At 49.5% G+C, this 21,655-nt stretch overlaps 1 protein-coding gene across 1 annotated transcript in view; it reads left to right on the top strand.

The window, feature by feature from the left end:
* The window catches only part of ASAP3 (ArfGAP with SH3 domain, ankyrin repeat and PH domain 3), a 48,724-nt gene that overhangs the window by 13,372 nt on the left and 13,697 nt on the right, over window positions 1–21,655 (top strand). The window contains 4 exon segments of the mRNA XM_080655053.1: window positions 12,614–12,686; window positions 12,782–12,927; window positions 15,154–15,228; window positions 16,384–16,433. Of these exon segments, the coding sequence (XP_080511179.1) occupies window positions 12,614–12,686; window positions 12,782–12,927; window positions 15,154–15,228; window positions 16,384–16,433 (344 nt within the window).

The following is a 21,655-nucleotide window of genomic DNA, read 5'->3' as shown; positions in this document are numbered from 1 at the left end:
GGCATAAAGGCAGGAGGGTGAGTTCCGGAGGGGTCAGTTCTGTGTGGTAGGGATGGGGGTGACCTGTAAGCTGAGTCAGGAAAGATGGAGCGTTTACTGGGCAAAATGGGATAGGGCTCTCCAGGCCATGGGAGCAACACGAGTAAAGGTCTGGCAAACTGAGGAAATTGCAAAAAGTTGGACAGGCCTGGGGTTTAAGGAATTAGTGATGGATATCAAGTCCAAGTGGGGGGCAGGGAGGGACTCATCCAGGCCTACAAGTGGGCCCAGAGGACGGGAAGTCATAGGACCCTTTGCCACTCTGTCCAGGAGGGCAGGCGGGCTCTCCCCAGGGTTGGGTAGAATTCAGGGCTTGAGGCCAGGCTTGGGTCGGACCAGACTCTTCGGCTGTCTGTCTGCAGAGTTCTTGCTCTCTTAGCTCATCGCTGCTGAGCTGTCTCCTGAGGAAAGTCTCAGCCAGGAAACTTGGGGTTTGCAGAGGCCTCAGCATATGGTGAGGGTGAGGCTCGCTTCCTGCAACCCCTCTCCATCCCCTCTTCCCACCACCCTGCAAGGGACAATTGGTGGGGCTGAGCTGACAAGACTGGACGGTTCCCGGGCTAGGGAGAAGTCTGTGAGGGCCCCACCAAGGGGCACATGGGCGGTCGAGGGCTCCAGCAGTGCAGGAAGGAAAACAGCGAGAGGTGGAGGGATTCTGAAATAATAAATGTGAGAGCTGGCAGGAGCCTTCCACGTTCCCACCCAACCCCTTAGTTCCAGAGGAGGAGTCAGGCAAGAGAGGGAAGGAGACTTAGCAAGGTCACACCAGAGGCTGCGGCTGGCCTGGGTCCTGGCTTCCAGGCCTTTCAGTTGGGCAGGGCTGGCGGTCCTTCCACACGGGTGATGCTAAGGGCAGCTGGAGAGAGCCCTGCTCTCCTCTGGCTCCTCCTGACTGGTCCAGTCTGGACTCTCAGGTGCTGGGTGGAGGGGCTTGTCCACATGAAAACCACTTGGAGACTTACTCCTGAGGGGGCTGAGGTTGGAGCAGCCTGGCAGGAATGATTAACCTGGACTCTCAGTCCCAGAGCCTTGACCCCGAAGGGTCTTTATTTATTTATAAATATATTTTATTGATTTTTTACAGAGAGGAAGGGAGAGGGATAGAAAGTCAGAAACATCGATGAGAGAGAAACATCGATCAGCTGCCTCCTGCACACTCCCCACTGGGGATGTGTCTGCAACCAAGGTACATGCCCTTGACCGGAATCGAACCTGGGACCCTTCAGTCCTCAGGCCGACGCTCTATCCACTGAGCCAAACCGGTTAGGGCCCGAAGGGTATTTAGAGTTCATGTTCGTCAGCTCTAAATTGTACAGATGGAGAAACTGAGGCACGGGAGAAAGGAACTTGCTCAGAGGGGCTAATGGCAGAGGCAGGCCTAAAATTTAGCACCCTTCTTCTCTCACAATGTCTCTGCATTGCCTCTCAAGATGCCCAACATCCACCATTAGACAAAAGATGACCTAATTTCATCTTCACAGCTATCCTTACAGAGGTAACTGGGGCTCAGGGAGATGGGATTGACCTCAGGGTTTGCTCTAGCATGACAGTGAGGGAGGGCTCTGGAGGCAGAGAGCTCTATGCTTCCAAGAGCTACCTTCATGACCTTGAGCCAGTTGCCTAAGCTACCCCAGCCTCAGTTTCCTCCTCTGTAAAAGGGGGAGGATAATGACTACCTCGCAGGGTTATTGGGAGGAATAAGCGAGGTGCCTGCCCCAAAGCCTGCACTGGGTAAATGGGCGGAGGTTGGATTCCTGTTTGTAAGTGGACTCACCCTGAGAGCTTGGAATCGAGTCCTTCCTGTTGGGTGATGTGCTTTGGGCTGGGCTGGGCTGGGCTGGGCTGGGCTCGGCTCCCATCGCACTGTCATGCCTGGGAGACAAGGGCACCCCCTTTCTCCCACTTAGACAAGAGTCTGCAGCTGAGCCCCACAGTTGATCTTTGTACCACAAGAATTTATCAGGTCACTCCTCTCTAGAACCTCCAGGAGCTCCGGAGCACTGGGGGGTAGCATGTAGAGGTTTTGGTTAAAACCTTGGACTCCAAAGATTAACACCTTGGTTTTGAGTTTAGGTTCCACTTCTTGCTAGTTGTGCGAGCCTGGGCACGGGCCTTCACTTCCCTGGCCTCAGTTTCCTCCTCTGTAAAGCCTCCTGGGGTTGTTGGCAGGATTACTAGTCCATGCAATACTATAAAGTGTGTCAGGTACTTAGAAAAGCCTGGTGCGCGGTCGTGATGACGGAAGCATCTGTGCAGCTCTCTGTGAGCATGGTCTCCCAGTGGGCCTTCGGGCCCCGCTGAGCCGCACGGCTCACCATCTCCCCACTGGCCCTGGCTGTTCCCCTAATGTGCTGAGCGCTCCCACCCAGGGACTTTGCAGAGGCATCTCTCCACTCAGAGTCATCTTCCCTGTCCTACTTTGCTTTATCAGTGTCTCCTCATTCTTCCAGGCTCTGGTGCAGCATCACTTCCTCCCAGGGTGGGGTGGGCGCTCCTTGTCTGTGCCCCCCGGTTCTCAAGGACTCCTCAGCCCTTAGCAAGCCTCCTTGTGAGCATCTTCAGGGCAGTGCCCTGACATCCCTCTCTCCCCGGCCCCTGCACATGGTGTGTGTGTGAACGAGCTCCTACTATGCGCCAGTGACTCTGTTAGAGACTTTACTCTCTTCCCTACTGGGTGGAGAGGAGCCGGTTTGCAGAGTTGAGATGTTGGACACTATTAAGGGAGTGGAGCTGCGCTGGGATTGCCCGGAGGTGGGATGCTAGCAAATACTTCTCAGCCCCACCCTTTCCCCTCCTTGCTGGCCACCCAGGAAGGGCCCTGTGGGGCTCCCTGCATTTCTCTGGATCTGGTGGTTGGGCTGGTAGGTGAGAAAAAGCAAACTTAGAGCATGACATGAATAGGACACTTCATGTTTGCATGGGCTACAAACATTCGTTATGGGATTTGATTCTCAGTGGGAGGGGGTGGGAACAGCAGCCACTGTCATTCCCATTTTGCAGGTGCAAATTTGCCTAGAAAGGCTGGGACTCCCTCAGGGTCTTAGAGCTAGTAAGGAACTGGGTCTGGAATAGAACCCACGTCTCCTCACTCTACATCCTGTATCCTGTGCTCTTTCTACTAGGTGTCCTCTTTGTATTGAGGCCATGGAGCTTATGGCCACCTTTAGCCAGCAGATCAGTCTTAACTCCTTCCTGTCTCCCCGCCCTGTCCCTTGCTCTCCATTGGTCATGGGCCCCCAGCTCTCAGGATGACTTCTCTAAAACCCGCTCTCTCCCATCCCATTCCTCTGCTGAAAGCCGTGCCCAGACAGCTGCCCATTGAAAGGGGCCAGATCACTAAGGTGTCAAGAACTAGATTCAGGTAACTTAGTGCCGTGGTTCCCAACTGAACCCCTTCTTTTATTAAGTTATTATTGTGGAAAATTTCAAACATACACAAAAGTAGTCTCACCCAGTTTCAATGATTAATAATTTGCCAATCTTATATTTTCATCTACTATCTCTAACTTTTTTCTGATGATGGAGAATTTAGAATATTCAGAACAGAATGATGAACCCTCCCCCCCACACACTTACCTGTAACCCAATCCTACCTTCTCCATATCCCCACCTGCTTCCCTCACTCTCATCTTATTTTGAAGCAAATTCCAAACATCATATCATTTCATCCTTAAATATTTCAATGTGCATCTGTAGGCAGTAAGGCCTTCTTTTTTTGTTGTTGTTTACATAACTACAATACCATTATTGCACCCCAAAATATTAACAATAATCCCTAAATCATCAATTACCCAGTTTTCAGATTTCCAGCCATCTCATCATTGTTGTAACTTCAAGTTTATTTTCAAGTCAGACCCATGTGTGTCCACTTGTTGATGTGTGTGTTTTTTTAAATATATTTTATTGCTTTTTTATAGAGAGGAAGGGAGAGGGATAGAGAGAAACATCAATCAGCTGCCTCCTGCACACCTCCCACCGGGGATGTGCCCGCAACCAAGGCACATGCCCCTGACCGGAATCGAACCTGGGACCCTTCAGTCCGCAAGCCGACGCTCTATGCACTGAGCCAAACCGGTCAGGACTGATGTGTGTTTTAAGCCTTTTACGAGTCCCGCTCCATCATTTGTGCTCTTGTTTTTTGCGGGCCACATGTTAAAGAAACCGGGGGTTTGTCTTGTGGTTTCATACAGCCTGTGCTTGCTGTTGCATCCCTGTGTAGTGCAATGTGTCTCCATCTCCTGCCCTCCCCATGAATTGGTAGTTGGATGTGGAAATGAGAAACCATGGGTTGGTTTTTTTGCATTCAACATATCATTTCATTAAATGTTCTAAGTCTTTTAGTTTGCTTATTAACATGTCCACATAACTTGATCTTCTTGTGGACATCAGAGTCAAAGATCAAAAGAGCCAGTATTCTGCCACCTCATGGGAGGACCCCTCTTTTTTAAAATTGATTTTAGAGAGAGGGGAAGGAAGAGAGAAGAACATTGATTGGTTGTCTCCCTAATGCACCCCAACCCCAGAGACTGAACTTGCAACCTGGGCATGTGCCCTGACCGGAATGGAACCTGTGACTTCTCAGTGTGTGGGAGGATGCTCAACCAACTGAGCCACACTGGCCAGGGCAGGACCCCTTTTTAATGTCAAAGTTTCATTGACTTTCCTTCAACAGTTGTACTTTTATTCCATATATATATATATATATATATATATATATATATATATATATATATATTGATTTCAGAGAGGAAGGAAGAGAGAGAAAGAGAAACATCAATAATGAGAGAGAATCATTGATCCGCTGCCTCCTGCACACTCCCTACTGGGGATCGGCTCCACAAACCGGGCATGTGCTCTGACTGGGAATCGAACCATAACCTCCTGGTTCATAGGTCGACATTCAACCACTGAGCCATACTGGCCAGGCACAACAGTTGTATTTTTAGTATTGATTAAGAAATGGAAAAGGACAGCTTGGTGGTGTGGCTCAGTTGGTTGGGGCATTATCCCATACACCAAAGGGTCACGGGTTTGATTCCCAGTCAAGGCTCATACCCCGGTTATGATTTGGGGAACCAATAGATGTTTCTCTCTCTCTCCCCCTCTCCCTTCCTCTCTCTCTAAAACCAATAAAAACACATCCCTGCGTGAAGATTTTAAAAAACAAATAAACAAACAAAGAAAAGGAGCCCTGGCCATTGGTTGGAGCATCGTCCTGTACACTAAAAGGTGGTGGGCTCAATTCCGGGTCAGAGTAGGTGTGGGAGGCAGCCAATAATTGTTTCTCTCTCGCTCTCTCCCTTCCTCTCTCTGAGATCAATTCTGTAAGAGCAGCTTCTTAGGGCCCTGGAAGTAACTCCATGGATCTCCAGTGCCTAGGGCCCACAGACTGCTAATGAGCCAGGGAGTTATAGTCTAATAGTTTTGGTCCCAGGTCCATCTCCACCACTCTGTCTGTGTGAGCTCAGGCAATTTTCTTTACCTCTCTGGGCCTCATTAACTCATCAGCCAGATGGGACAAAAGCAATGACAACCTTATTGGGATGCTGTGAGTCTTAAAGAATGGGTGTCAGACGGCTTTACAAACTGAAGCCCTGTACAAGATTTGGTATGTATCCCTTTTCAGTGTGTTTACATAGCCAATGAGACCTGGGGCAAGAAACTCAACTGAGCCTTCGTTTTGCAGTCTGTAAAATGAGGAAGCAGTGTTAGATCATCTCTAATATTCCGTGACTTCATCTCTCAAGGAACAACATCATGGTCCAGAGCAAAGATAAAGGTTTCATCTCCTGTGCCAATTCTAGTGTAATAGGCAGAGCAGTCTTAGCAGAATGAGGAACAAACCCCAGGGTCAGTGGGGAAAAGACTGTGATTGATTAATGATAGCTGTAATGGCCATGGGATGCCACAAACGTGGTGCCTATGTCTTATAATAATCCAAAGGAGTGAATTTCTAATGGTGGAATTTAATCTGCAGCTCCCAAGGCCTTAGCTTTAGCAGCTCTGCCCTTCTTGGCTGGGTCACCATAGTAACTACAGCTGGCTCTGAGAGATCACAGGAATGAAGAATTGGTCCTATTGATGAATCCTGACGGCGGCGGAGGCGGGGGGGGGGGGGGGGGACATGCATGTGGCCTTTCCTAGCAGGACAGCTGGGCATGGCCATAGTGCTGCCATCTGTGGTCTTTTGCCTACAGAAAAGACAAACCGGAGAGCCAGAGCAGTGTGTGTGTGTGTGTGTGTGTGTGTGTGTGTGTGTGCGCGCGCGCATGTGTGCATGGTTTGGGTGGAGTGGGGCAGTGCCACCAGCTGGAATTCAGGCTTTGTCTCGGACCAGCCAGGCAAGGCTGTCAGAAGGCCTCCAGTTGGTTTTCCAAGTTCAGACATGTCCCTGAGGCTCTGTTTTACCTGTCTTTGTCCAATGCCTGCCCAGGCTCTTGCGTGGAGCCATGGACTCTTAGCTTTGAGAGAAATCTAAGTGGTAGTCAATACTAATCCCAAATCCAGTGCCTGATCATTCTCCAGCACCTGAAGTCCTCAAATACTTCAAGTGATGGGAAGCTTGCTCGTTCCCAGGGATCATTTATTTTTCCTTAGGAACTTCTTCCTCTGGTTGAGCTGAAATCTGTTTTTATCTCCCCAACTTCCACCTCACAGTCCTGGGAATCATCCCCGGGGCCAACCGAACAAATCTGCTTTCTCTTTGGTAGCATAGTCCTTGGAGTATTTGTAGCTGGGGCCCCACCACTGTTATGAACTTCACTTTCTTTGGATGGGTCTCTCTCTCTCTCTCTCTCTCTCTCTCTCCTTCTTCCCTCCCCTAAGTTTGAAAGGATGGTAAGAGGATATGGTAGAGGTGATGGAATTGGGGTTCTGGTTCAAAGCAGGTCTAGACCCAGGATCAAAGAAGCCATGTCCTCTAACCTTTGTGGGGCAACTTTTTGGTATGGAAGGAACATTGGCTGTGGATTGGCCAGACCTCTGTTTAAATTAGGACTCTGCCATTGTTCAGCATTCCGTGACCTGGGCATACCTGGACATGTTCTTTTCCTTGGTAGCTCTGTCTCTAAAATTTGAATGATGATGCCTACCTCAAAGGGTGACTGGAAGAGTGACAAGTAACATTCCTCGCACAGCCAGCACTCCGGATGTATAATATCTTGCACTCTGTGGCTGCCCAGTGGCAGAGGTTTCAAGGCCACTGCTCTGTACCTGTGGTTCCCACATCTTGCTGAGCAGGATCATTGGCGGGGTGGGGGGGTGGTGGGAGAGGGGGGGAGAGTTATCTTTAATTAGCTCAAGGAAAGTTAAGAAATTCCTAAACCAAATTGAGTTTAATTTTGAAATAGATAACATTATTAGCTACCAAATTGTCCTATATAATAAAAGGGTAATATGCAAATCGACCAGATGGCGGAACGACCAGTCCCTATGACACGCACTGACCACCAGGGACAGACTTTCAACGCAGGAGCTGCCCCCTGGTGGTCAGTGTGCTCCCACAGCGGGAGGGCTGCTCAGGCCAGGCTGACAGCTGGCGAGTGCAGCAGGGGTGGCGGGAGCCTCTCCCAACGCTAAGGACGTCAGTCAGACATCCCACGAGGGCTCCCAGACTGCGTAAGGGTGCAGTCCGGGCTGAGGGACCACCCCCCACCACCACCAGCCTCTAGTAGTGTTATAAGCACTTTACCTATGTCAGTGGTCGGCAAACTCATTAGTCAACAGAGCCAAATATCAACAGTACAACGACTGAAATTTCTTTTGAGAGCCGAAAACCAACTTCTGTGCATGGGCCACGAAGTTTCAATCGCACGTGCGCGCCCGCATGTGGTATTTTGTGGAAGAGCCACACTCAAGGGGCCAAGGAGCCGCATGTGGCTCGCGAGCCGCAGTTTGCCGACCACTGACCTATGTGCATTCATTGAATCTTCCTATGTAGTAGGAACTATTATTATCCTCATTTTATGAACAGGGAAACTGAGGCACAGAGAGAACACGTAGCAAGTACCTAAGGAGCTAATATTAAAAACCAGGTAGTTTGGGGCCAGCCCCAAACTCAGCAATGATGATTTACTGCATCTCTGAGGGGTAGAATTAGACCAGTGATTCCCAGTCTTCAGTATGCATCAGAATCGCCTGGAAGGCTTGTTAAAACACAGTATTTCTGGGCCCACCCCAGATTTTCTGATTCAAGTAGAGAATTTGCATTTCTAACATATTCCCAGGTGATGTTGATGCTGCTGGTTCAGGGACGCCCCCCCACCCCACTTTGAGAACAACTATTGGGGGCTAAATAGACCCACCTACATCCAGACCTGATTTCCCCTCCTCCCTAACTTATCCAGGCTCAGGCATGGGAAATAAGGGCTGATCTCACACAGAGGCAGAAAACAAACCACAGTAAGAATCATACTAATTTTTTCCAAATGCCTCAAGCTTTGGCACATGTCTGCGATCTCATGTGAGTCTCATAGTAACTCTGTGAGTTAAGCGGAAAATGGATTTTTTTCCCCCATGTTGTATTATTTTTCTCCCATTTTAAAGAGGAGGGGGTTTGGAGAACTGACTGGGCTATTATCTTGCAGGGAGATTATTTTGGGGAGACTGGGGCTAGCACCTCAGCTTGTGACACATCACTGCAAACGTTCTGGACACCTCTGTGCCTTTCCCCAAATACCTTCCCATCCCCAGGCTATGATCAGAATTTCCTCCTTAAAAATATCTTTCTTTATAAATAAACTCTTGTAAAACGTATTTTTCTTTATCTCAAGTCTTGGCTGATTGTATCAGAGAGGATAAATGATTTATACCCCAGTGTAAATGATTTTCAGGTATTTTCTTGAGAAGAGAGTGATTAGAATTCTCCCCTCGTGAAGGAAGGCCATGCCTGGCTGAAAGAGGCACCAATAGATTCCTGTTGGAATGAATGAATGAATGAATGAATGAGCGAACTATGTTAATCTCCTTGCCCATTTTTTAAAATTTCTTTCTGTTTTTTCTTTCTTTCTTTTGTGTGTGTTTGTGTGTGTGTTTCCCAGTGTTTTTTTGTTTGTTTGTTTTTTTGTTTTTTTACTGATTTTTAGAGAGAGAGGAAGAGAGAAACATCAATGTGATTGCAAAACATCGTTCAGCTGCCTCCTGCACACCTCCTGCTGGGGCTCGAGCCCAAAACCTTTCAGCACACGAGAAGACGCCCAACCAACTGAACCACATTGGCTAGGGCTTCTTGCCCATTCTTCCCAGAGCAAGCCCCTCTCCTCCAGCAGTCCTACCGTTATACCCAGTGCTCCCTATGCTGCCTCCCAGTACAGTCTCTTCATTTCTTTTCTTCTTGTCCAGTCCTAGAATCAAGCATCATAGCTTAAGGGAAGCCTTCCCTGCTCTTCCTAAGCAGACACAACTCTGCTTCTCGTGGGCTCCCTGGTACCTACTCACACTGTTTTACCAGTACCTGTTTACTTGGCTCTTTCTCACCCCTTAGATAGTGATGTCCTGAGAACTGAGATTGTGTCTCTTACACAGGGTATGAATACATAGCAGGCACTCAGTAACTAGTTGAATGAATGAATGAATGAATGAATGAATAGCTGTGTGAAGATCAGTAGGGACAGAAATGGTATCTTCCAGGGAAGCCATTTCCCGGTCTAACAAAGCTATCAAGTGACAGTTTATGGGTGATTAAGGTGACACACCTGCCTGTGCAGTGATAGAATATTCAACGTAACAGGAGCTGGAAAGTTACCAGAAACCAGGGCAGCTCTTTCCTTCTACCTTTCGGTGGCAGCATGGGTCTCATGCTTCTTTCTACATATCTGCTTTGTTCTTTTTCCTTTGCACATGGTGGGCAAGGTTTCCCAGCTTAAGCACTTTCAATCAGTTAGCTAGCTTCCCAGAGCCCAATTCCAAATTCCTTGGAGAGAGAATTGAATTGGCCTACTTTGGTTCAAGTGTCCACCCTGGTCCAGCCAACTCTAGAACAAACAAGGCAGCAAGGGTTCGCATCTAGAGAAGAGGAAGGCAGTTTTCAGAGAATGGATATCGTGGGATGGAAAGACTCTCCAAAAGGCATCTAGAACATGGACTTAGTAGACCTCTCAGGTCCGTGCCCAGGACTTTGCAAACTGTCATTCATTTAGGTAAACAATTTTGAGCATCTTCTGTGTGCTAGGCACACAGATCTACCTTCTAGAGCAAGCATGTCAAACTCATGGCCTGCAGGCTGCATGCCTCATTTATTTGGCCCGTTTTAGCCTTTGAGTTTGACATGCTTGTTCTAGAGGGTTTTCTAAATCTCTTTGGAATTTGTTTACATCTTCACCTTGTACTATCTTTTGGAGTGAAGTCATAGCTCCTTAAGTTGATCACCTCTTAGCTTTCCCTTTTCAAGTTTCAAGGTGGGGACCAAGGGCTTTGGTGGACATGTGTCTCCCCATCCGGGTCTTTGGGAACTATAGAGATGTCATGTCCTCTCCCCTTGGTCTCCCCAGTAAAAAGAGTCTTAGTTCTTTAGCTGATTCAAAAATGACCCAATCTCCCTAAGTCCTTGACTTTCTTTCTTCAGTCTTGTGATGGGCTTCCACTGGCCCCGAACATGAAAGTATCTCAAGTTCATACTCAGGGAGGAGAATATTAGGTTTCTAATCCATATAGGAAAAACATCCAGGATTTGATGGACCTTTTTATCACCAGCAGCAGCTGCTGATAATGATCATAGGTTCTATTCATTGCACACTTTGCTTAATACCATGTAAACCCTTTATGTGCATCATCTCCTACAAAATAATCCTCATACCAACCCTGAGAGGTAGGCACTGTTTCCTCTCTTTTACAGATAGCTGATCAGGAGCTCAGAGACAATAGGCAACTTGCCCAAGGTCACACAGCATCTGGGCAATGGAGCTGGCCTTCAAAACCAGACCCCCTCCCTCCAGAGGCTTCCCACATGCCAGAAGCTCCCGGGAACACGCCACAGGGCCTCTAAGCTCTGCCCTGTGCATGCCCTCTGTGAACATTGTTTACAATCCTTGCAGACACCATTCCAACGTGTTTGCTAACTCTTGTCACGTTGCAGTAACTCTTTGGAGATGAAACTCTGATCCCATTTAGTCGCTGGACAAAACAGGTGGGGCTGGGGTCAGGGTGGGGCCGTGGATGGAGCACTGTCATGGGGCACCCCTGGAAGCCCAGCCTTGCTGCCTGCCCACTATTTGACTCTGGGCATGGCCCTGCCCCCCTTCCCCTTGGCCTCAGATTCCTAACCTGTGGCTCTGTGGGCCCTTTGCAACCCTAACATTCCAACTTAACTATATTTCATGAGGTTGGCAGCTTCCACACCCCACTGAAAGAGAGGTGGTTCCCATGTGGGGTGAGCTCACCTAGAGCATGGGAGGCCGGCTTCTTACCATATCTTCCGGCCTTCCCCAGTCTGCTGTTTGTCCTACAGCCCCTGGACTTAGAGGTGGCCCGATGCCGTCCCACCAGTTCTCTCCAGTGGGGTGTTGAGTGTGTCCCCTCTGTTCTCACTGCCCACCCATGTGTCCCGCCCTTGCCTCCTCATCCTCACATGGCTGCTTATTGAGCCAGGGATTTGGGGAACAAGCATTCCCCCATCATGTCTTTTTTTAAAATATATTTTTATTGATTTCAGAGAGGAAGGGAGAGAGAGATAGAAACATCAATGATGAGAGAGAATCATTGATCTGCTGCCTCCTGCATGCCCCCTATTGGAGATCCAGCTCAAAACCCGGGCATGTGCCCTTGACCAGAATCGAACACGGGACCCTTCAGTCCACAGGCCAATGCTCTATCCATTGACCCAAACACGCCAGGGCCCCCATCATGTCTTTTGAGAATGTAGAGATGTCCACGTTCATTCTCTCTCTGGTCTTTTGCTAAACATTTTGTACAAATCCATAAAATCATTAATTCCCTCAGCAACTCCTCGAGTCCACAGTATCATCCCTACTTTGCAGACCAGGCATCCAAGGCTCAAAGAAGATAACAGATTTGTCTAGGTTGGCATACTGGTTGGTGCCAGAGTTGAGAGTCAAGCTAGGCCTGGCATATCCCGCTACACTACACATCTGGGGATCGCGATGTTCATTCAGCCTGCGCTGGAATCGGGGAGAATCTGCAGTCCTCCTGGAGTGGGGGACTGGTCCATGGTTTTCTGGGTAGAAGAGGGTGATCTGTTTATGTTGGGGGAGGCTGTAACGGAGAAAACTATTTTTTTTTCTTTTAATATATTTTTATTGATTTCAGAGAGGAAGTGAGAGGGAGAGAGAGATAGAAACATCAATGATGAGAGAGGATCATTGATCGGCTGCCTCCTGCATGTCCCCTACTAGGGATGGAGCCCACAACCCAGGCATGTGCTCTGACCGGGAATCTAACCGTGATCTCTTGGTTCATAGGTCAAACCACTTAGCCACACCGGCCGGGCTAGAAACTCTATATGTGTGTTTGGAGGGTGGGCTAGAAAATCTATATGTGTGTTTGGAGGGTGGGATCATGGAGTTAGGCCCCTCCCCCCGCGGCTGGGCATGCCTGAACCTCTGTCCACATTTGCTTCCAGATGCTGGAGGGAGACCAGGCCATCCTGCAGAGAATAAAGAAGGCCGTGCGAGCCATCCACAGCTCTGGCCTTGGTGAGTGAGCCCACTCGATGCCCAGCCTGGACAGGCAGCCCCTTCCCCAGCCCCAGCCTGGAGCTAACTCTGAGCTCCCTTCCCTGTCTCCACAGGCCATGTGGAGAACGAGGAGCATTACCGAGAGGCCGTGGAATCCTTAGGCAATAGCCACCTGTCCCAAAACAGTCATGAGTTGTCCACCGGCTTCCTGAACTTGGCCGTGTTCACCCGTGAGGTGGCCGCACTCTTCAAGAACCTGGTGAGGCCCCTAATCCCTCCTCAGGCAGCCCCCAGCCCAGGCTCAGGGTAAACCTCGTGGACGGAAGAACCTGGCCAGGAAAGGGTTGGTTTCCACCCTTCTCCCAGGTTGTCATTGACCTCTAGTCTCCCTTGACCTCTGACCCATGACCTGAGATCCCTTTCTAGTTCTGACCTGCCTTTGCATTCTTTTTTTTCTCTGACATCTCACCCACATCTTCTCTCTTTGTCTCTCTCCCTTCCTTTCTCTCTGCCCTCCTCTACGTCTTCTGTGGTGACTGCCCCGGAGCAGAGGGGGTATCACAGTGGGGAAGAGACCCACTGAGGGAGGGCTCCCTGGAGGAGGCTGGGGAGAAGGGAGGGCACACTCTGGGGTTCTTGTTTATGCCCCCACCAATCCTCAACCCTCTTTGTCCTCCGCTTTCCCAACCTCAAAGCCTAGACCCTGCCTTGTCTCCACAAGCCTCTCAGCTCTGCACGGGCCCAGTGGCCTCAGGTTCCTTCCTGAGGCTGCCCCCTCCCCTGTCCTTGAGTCCCTGCCTCGAGGCCACCGAGGTACAAGCTCTTCCCTGTGGAGGCCTGATTCTCGGTAACTTGCGTGTTAACTTATTAATCCTGGAGCACAGTTCGGTGGGGTTGGTTGTACTCTTGTCCCCAATTCACAGGCCAGGAAACCAAGACATGAGTTAAGCAATTGCCTGAGGTCAGATAGCTGGATTTGAACCTAGGTTGTCTGGCTGCAGCGTCTGACCACAAGCTTGGCTCTGCCCCTTCCCAGGAAAGCCCCTCGCCCTCCAGGCTTCCTTGGACCAGCTCTCGTGGCTGGAGTCCCACCCGTGCCCTCCAGGGCTTGCAGGGCCACATCTCCAAGAAGCACTTAGTGGTTAAGTTCCTGGATCTCGGGCTTAGACTGGGCCTCGAATCCCTGCTCTGCTGCTCACTAGGTGTGTGTGATCCTGGGTGAGTCACTCAATCGGCCTGAGCCCCAGGTCTCTCCTCTGTAAAACCGGGATAGTGATGGCACCGCCCCACAGAGCTGTAATGGGGGTCACACGAGTAAGGGCTCAGTAAGTGTTAGCTACTATTGCCATCTGTCAGTATAGCTCTTTGTGTAGCATTGCCTCACACACTGGCCTACACACAGAGGCCTTTCACGGTGTTTGAGTTGAGCCGAATTAGTGACCTCCTTTGTCGCTACCTCTCTTTCCCTTCTGCCACTCAAGCTGATGTGTGCTGAGGGTCTCCCCTGTGGTAGGCATTGTACCAGGAGTTGGTAACAAAGGAGAGAGCAGGCTCTGCCTCAGAGAGCCACAGTCTAGTGGGAGAGACAGGAACTGACATGTGGGCTGATACCAAGTAATGCCAGCGTGGCACAAACTCCAGGATCCAGCAGGTTGGTCTGAGTAGTGCTGCCATGGTTCAGAAAAGGAGAGGCCAGCATAGGCCACAGGCAGGAGTGATCAGGAAGGCTTCCTGGAGGAGGGGGGCCTGGGCTGTACCTTGAAAGGTGGGCTGAAATATTAGACAGGCCATTGAGGTTGCCAAATAACAGAAACTCCACCCAAACTAGGTTAATTTTTAAAAGGGGAATTCATTGGCCCCTGTAATGGAAAGTCCAGGAGTGCTACTGGCGTTAGGCTCCTCCTTCCTCTTTGATGGTTTCTCTTGTCTCTGTTCAGTGTCATATCTTATTGGGAGAAAGACTGCATCTTTCTCTAGGCTTTCTCCCATGGCAGAAAAGTCCCAGAAAGGATCTGGTTGGCTGGCTTGGGTCACGTGTCTGTTCCTGATCCAACCACTGTGGCCCAAAGATGGGGTACTCTCTGGTCAGCTCTGACTCCTCTGTTCTCCCCATGTGACCACAGGGGAGACTGGGGCTTAGACTGGGGCCTCCAATCCCTGCTCTGCTGCTCACTAGGTGTGTGACCCTGGGTGAGTCACTCAATCCGCCTGAGCCCCTGGGCAGGACAGGAGGACTTCAGAGAGTCAGAGCGGGGAGGGAGGGTGCTCCTGGCAAAAGGACAGAGATGGGACTGATCGTGGACGTCCCTGGGGCAGTGAGGTGCTGAGGCAGACTGCACCACCCCCTTCTACCTTCTCATCTTTGCATCTTTCTCTCCCCTGCTTCTTTGACCCCCAGCGATGTCCTTTGCCTCATGATGCCTCCCTGTACTCAAGCCCGTTGGGGCTGGACAGATAGTCACCCAAGGTCTCTGCTTTTTTCCAGGTTCAGAACCTGAACAACATTGTCTCTTTCCCGCTGGACAGTCTGTTGAAGGGGCAACTAAGGGATGGGCGACAGGTGAGTTTCCATGTGGAGGGGAGGAAGGGTACCCAGAGGTGGTGAGATACAGCAAGACAGGGGTGGGCAGGGGACCATAGAGGAGGCCAAGCAAGGCAGTCACAGTAGAAGTACTGACTCCATATTGCTGATCCTTGGGGGACAGGAGTACCTGGCTCTGGGGTTAGCCCGGGGTGGCTGGCCTACTGTCTGCGAGGACCCTATGTGAAATAGCTCATGGAATTCTTACAGCCGTAGGAGGTGGGTGGCTTCCGTAGGGACTATCATCCCCATTTTGCAGCTGAGGAAACCCAGGCCCAGGCAACGTGCTTAGAGTTTACACAGCGAGTCAGTGGAGGAGCCAGTGTGGGATCCGGACTCCCGACTCCCATGCTTGGCTGCTTCTCTGCGCCTGGCAGCTCCTGGTTTGAGGCAGAGTGGAGCTCAAGATGTGACAGGAATCTCCCTGGAAAGGCTGCCCTGGAAGGTCCAGGGCAGGAGCTGTCCTCCCCACAGAGGCTTCCCTCCTTGCCCCAGGCTAGACTCCTGTTTGGGAACCACCCAAACCAGACAGGCAGCTTTTCACCTGGCAGACTGGGGCACCGGAAGTCAGGGCTGTTCGGAGGGTGTGAGCAGCTGCGCCCAGGCAAACGAGGCCAGGGATCAGCCAGGCCTCACTGGTTTGCTGTGTGACCTTGGGTAGGAGACCAGAGGGGACACTTTTTAGCTTCTCCGTGTTTCTGTTCCTCTACCGAATGCCAGGATGATCTAGTACCAGGCAGGAGAGAATGGTGGGGTAAAGTTGGGGGCGGTGGGAGGGGTGTCTGACCTCCATCCTCCCCGTCCTTATCCTCATGGTGATCTCTATCATTTGGGGGCAGACCCCCAAAATCTCCCCATAGCCCGGGCCTGGGCCCACCAAACCCAACTGATTCTTGGCAACTTTGGGGAGAGGTCAGGTGGGAGAAGGGGTTCAGCCCTGAGAAATAGTGTCAGTTTCTATTTTTTTGGGGGGGGGGTTTACAGTCAGGGCTATGGGGGCAGGGGCTGGTTGGAGTATGGCTTGAACAGCATAGAGGAGCACAAAAGTGCAGGGTTCCCCTAAAGGAAGCAAAGTGTACTGTTGATTCCACACCCCAGGTGCCCTTGGGGCAAATTGTTCTTTTTAAACCACAGGATTCCAAAAAACATCTGGAGAAGGCGTGGAAGGACTATGAAGCCAAAATGTAAGTGGCTGCGGCCAGGTGGTTTGTCCAGGAGAGTGACCCTTCTGTTGCAACAGGAGGCTGGATCGGGGAAGAACCTAACGGCTGCCGGGGCATGTCACCCAAAAGCACACGACATCTTGCTCTCTAGAGGCGTTTACGGGAAGTGGGGGTGGTTGTGGTGGGGGTGGTTTATGCGCAGGCCTAACTGTAGTCTGTGGGTTGAACCACGGACTGCCCAAGGGGAGCTATTGTGAAGGGACCTCAGAATGCTGCTCCTAGAGACACAGCTGCTCGGTGGCGCCAAGTGTGCAGAGACAGAGAGGAGGTACCATTTCCTGAGCACCTCCATGTGCTGGTCATCTAAGCCTCAAGCACCCAGCCCTGTGAGGGAGATATTAGTATCCCAATTAACAGAAAAGGAATTGGAGACTCAGAGAGGTTAAGTCACTTTCCCAAGGGCACACAGCTAGGCAGAGCTTGGGTTCATGTTCCCTGATCCTTTTTCTGCAATGCCACGTGGTATCTATAAACATTTAATTGGAAGAGAGGAGGAAAGGAAGTTGATGTCATACCCCGGCCTCTGTGTATACCACCAGTGACATCATGGGGACAAGAGGAGCCTTGAGGCAGAGTGGCACTCCAAGGTGACAGAAGGTCATGGTTCGATTCCCGGTCAGGGCACATGCCGGCAGCACAGTAATTTTATCATCTGGTTTCTACATGACTGAGCGTCTACTTAGGAACCAGGAGGTCATGGATCGATTCCTGGTCAGGGCACATGCCGGCAGCACAGTAACTTTATCATCTGGTTTCTACATGACTGAGCATCTACCTAGGAACCAGGAGGTCACGGTTCGATTCTAGGTCAGGGCACATGACTGGGTTGCAGACTAGATCCCCAGTAGGAGGCATGCAGGAGGCAGCCGATCAATGATTCTCTCTCATCATTGATGTTTCTATCTCTCTGTCCCTCTCCCTTCCTCTCTGAAGTCAATAAAAAAAATATATATATTTTTATAAAAGAGGGGGGGAAGGAGGAACTACCAAAAACTAGGAGGAAAATCTTTAATTTCCAAGGCTAAAGTATTAACATCTTTCTATTTTTCTATATGTAAAGAAATATTTTTATAAAACTGAGATAATAGTCATACTGCTTTGTAATCTTTTTCGAGCTTAAAAGTGCATCTTTCTACATCGTTACATATTCTTATACAACGTCACTTAAATGGTGCAAGGTGTGCCAACATCTGTATAATCTACAAGGTATTTCATTCCCCCCGTCATTGGGGAAGCATCCTTGGAACTAAATCTTTGTTCCCACCCATAATTATTTCTGTAGGTTCAATTCCAAGAAGTAGACTCTGGAGCTTTATTGTTCCAGCTCCCAGAGCCATGGAGAGGGACCTCCCCAAGTCTGAATGAAGGTCATGACTGCTCCCTCCACCAGCATCTCCATTTACACTCCAGCTGTGGGTGTAGATTCTGTGGCCACAGGTGTGGGAGCTATGATGGGCATGGCCATCTGCTCTCATTAGAGGTGTGGATACAGACTATGTGTTTCTTTATAATTTGATGTGGGTCACATGGCCTTCCTGAGTTGCCTTGACTAGGCCTTAGCCTTTCAGGGCATTGTCTACCAAATGGGAAGAATAAACCCTACCCTGTTGACTTTCCCCAAGAAGCTCTGCTTTTACCAGGTATATATATGGAGCTTGCCTATAAGGTTACATTTAAAGAAAAGATTCTGTGTAATTGATGGCGGAAAGGGCTTGGCTGAGATTATTTAGTGAGTTGTCAATAGGGCCTGGTCTAGAACCCAAAGCTTCTTAGTCCAGTGTTCTTCCTGCCATGCTATGTGGTTTCCTGGCTTTTGACATGCATGTTACATAGGTTGAGCTACATGTCCTGGCACAGGTATCTGTGTATATTTCTATATATATGTGTGTGTGTGTGTGTGTGTGTGTTTATTGATTTTTAGAGAGAGAGAAAGGGACAGGGATAGAGAGATAGAAGCAATGATGACAGAGAAACATCAGCGATTAGCTGCCTCCTGCACACCCCCCACTGGAGATCGAGCCTACATTCTGGGTATGTGCCCTGAACAGGAATCGAACCAGTGACCTCTAGGTTTCTGGGTTGACATTCAACCACTGAGCCCCTCTGGTATATTTCTTTTTATGAGTGTTTCAGGTATAGCTATCTATTGATGAGTAATTATACCTCATTCTTTATATATATATATATATATATATATATATATATATATATATATATATATATATATTATCGTTTTGAGAGAGGAAGGGAGAGGGAAGAGAGAAAGAAACATCAATGATGAGAGAGGATCATTGATTGGCTGCCTTATGCATGCCCCCTACTGGGGATCGAGCTCATAACCCCGGCATGCGCCCTTGACCAGAATCAAACCTGGGACCCTTCAGTCCTCAGGCTGACGCTCTATCCATTGAGCCAAAATAGCTAGGGCTCACCTCATTCTTACAAACCAGTCTTGGCAGCAGTTGGAAGGGCCCAGGGTCCTGATAGCATCTGTGTGATACCACCAGCAGTCCCATCCCTGGGTTGCTCATGGAGGAGGAGGGATCCCCTCTCCAGCTGGGGCTGCTGAGAAAGGCATCCCCGGTCCTGTGCAGGGGCCACGTTTGTCTAGGCTGTTCCATGTGCAGGACTGTTTCCTCATCGGCAAAATGGGGCTAGTGATACTTCAGCAGGCGTCCTCAAACTACGGCCTGCGGGCCACATGCGGCCCGCTGAGGACATTTATCTGGCCCGCCAGGTGCCGCTGCCTGTCCTGCTTAGCAACCGACTCGTCCCGGGCCCGCAGTGCGCATAGGAATTTGTTCATAGTTTTTTTTTTAAACTATAGTCCAGCGCTCCAACGGTCTGAGGGACAGTGAACTGGCCCCCTATTTAAAAAGTTTGAGGACCCCTGCTTTACAGGGTTGACATGGGGATGAAATTAGTGCAGTGCCTATGAAGCACCTGGCCCTGCAGTTCAACAAGTATTTCTTGGCCATCTTTCTGAGCCAGAACCAGAACCAGAATAACACAGCAAGGCGCCGAGAGGCAGGAGCCCAGACCTCTGCTCCCAGCATTTCCCCTGGCCAGCGTGGGGTCGTGGGCAATCACTTCCCTTGTCTGGGTCTCAGCTTCATCATCTGTAAAAGAGTCCCTGACCATGATCTATCAAAAAAGACACTCTCACCGTCACCAGCTGGGGGGAGGCAGGAAGGAGGGATGGAACAAATCTGAGCACAGTGTTGGGTACCAGCGCCATCCCCAGGGCTCTAGCACCAGATAGACCTGGGTTCAAATCCTGCTCTACCACTTTGCTGTGACTTATCATCTCAGGCCCCTCATCTGTAAAATGGGGGTTTACTTTAGTGCTTAAAAATAATAATTAGTGATAATAGCAGCCAGTACTTATACTTAAGAGCTGCCTTTGCACCAGACACGTGAAGAACCCTTTACTTCTGTTATCAGATGTATTGCCCTTGGCAGGGAGGGTGCTGTTTTTATCCCCAATCTATAAGTAAGTAGTGAGGGAGAAAACCACCACAGTCCGCGCCTTGGTGGATCCCCCTACGTTTTATAAGCAAGAAGAGAGGTGGCTCAGTAAATAGTGAAGCACAGAGTGATAGTACCAGAGTCAGCACAGAGGTGGCAGAAAAGGCAGGTGGTTTTGTTCAGACGGAGGGAAGGGTGGTTGGAACAGGCATCACAGGAGAGGTGGTTCAAGGTCAGGCTGGTGGGTGCATGATCCGTTCTGATCCCCATCTTCCTCCTCCGTGACCTCCTCCCTCCCCCCGGTACCTGTTCCCCATTTCCTGAATGGTATTGCTGTCATCCCCCTCTCCAGTTACCTCGGTCTTCTTAGTAACTAACAATTCAGCACTTTTCCTTTGTTTAGAGAGAGAGTGGAAGGGAGGGGGAGAGTCAGAGAGAGAGAAACATCGATGTGAGAGAGCCCCAACCAAGAACGGGGATCGAGCCTGCAACCAAGGTACTTGCCCTTGACCCGAGTCGAGCCCAGGACCCTCCAGTACGCAGGACCGATGCTCTGTTCACTGAGCCAAACTGGCGAGGGCACAATTCAGCACTTTTCTTTTCTTTTTTTTTTTTTTTTTTTTAATATATTTTATTGATTTTTTACAGAGAGGAAGGAAGAGGGATAGAGAGTTAGAAACATCGATGAGAGAGAAACATCGATCAGCTGCCTCTTGCACACCTCCTACTGGGGATGTGCCCGCAACCAAGTTACGTGCCCTTGACCGGAATCGAACCTGGGACCTTTCAGTCCGCAGGCTGACGCTCTATCCACTGAGCCAAACCAGTTTTGGCACAATTCAGCACTTTTCACTCACTAGTTTTTTTACTCCTCTGCTGCCACTCCATTCAAAGGAAAGAAGAACCATCCTAACATTTGAAATGTTTATAAACATTGGTGACCCTCTGAGGACAGGGAAGGACTGGGAGTTATTATTTTATGGGTGGGTGGGGGTGGTGGAATAAAAAGCACTCCCCAGCTATTAGTATCAGGTGTCTCAGGTCATATTAGGTGACTATGTCAGACTTTGTAGGGTACACCTCTGTAAATTACCAGAGCTGACGCTGAGGGACAGAGCTATGGTAATTCACAAAGTCATGTATAATACTTTACAGCTTATCTTCATCCTAAGCTAACTAACTCTGTCCTTTAATCTCCACTAGACCCTGTATTTAGAATATCCAATAAATAACTAAAGAAGTACCCTATACTAAAAAGATTATCACCAATAGTTCTTATTTAATCATTAGTATCATTATCATCATCATAATCCTGCCATTTATTGAAGGTTTACCGTATGCCAGGGACTATACTGTATGCCAGGGACTATATTAAATGTTTCTCATGTAATCATATCATCTGAGCACTAGGCAGTATTAGTCTCGTTTTAAAAAAATATGTTTTTATTGATTTTAGAGAGAGAGGAAGGGAGACGGATAGAGAGATGGAAACATCGATGAGAGACATCGATCCTGCATGCCCCCCACTGGGAATCAAGCCTGAAACCTGGGCATGTGCCCTGACCAGGAATCGAACCAGGAACCTCTTGGTTCATGGGTCAATGCCCAACCACTGAACCACATCGGCCAGGCTAGTCTCATTTTTGAGATGGAGAAACTGAAGCTTAGAAAGATTTGTGAAGGTTAAGTAAGTGAGGGAGCTGCCATTCAGATCC

This window comes from Plecotus auritus (genome assembly GCF_963455305.1).
Source record: "Plecotus auritus genome assembly, chromosome: 2".
Taxonomy (NCBI): Eukaryota; Metazoa; Chordata; class Mammalia; order Chiroptera; family Vespertilionidae; genus Plecotus; species Plecotus auritus.
This window is presented reverse-complemented; position numbering and strand designations above follow the sequence as displayed.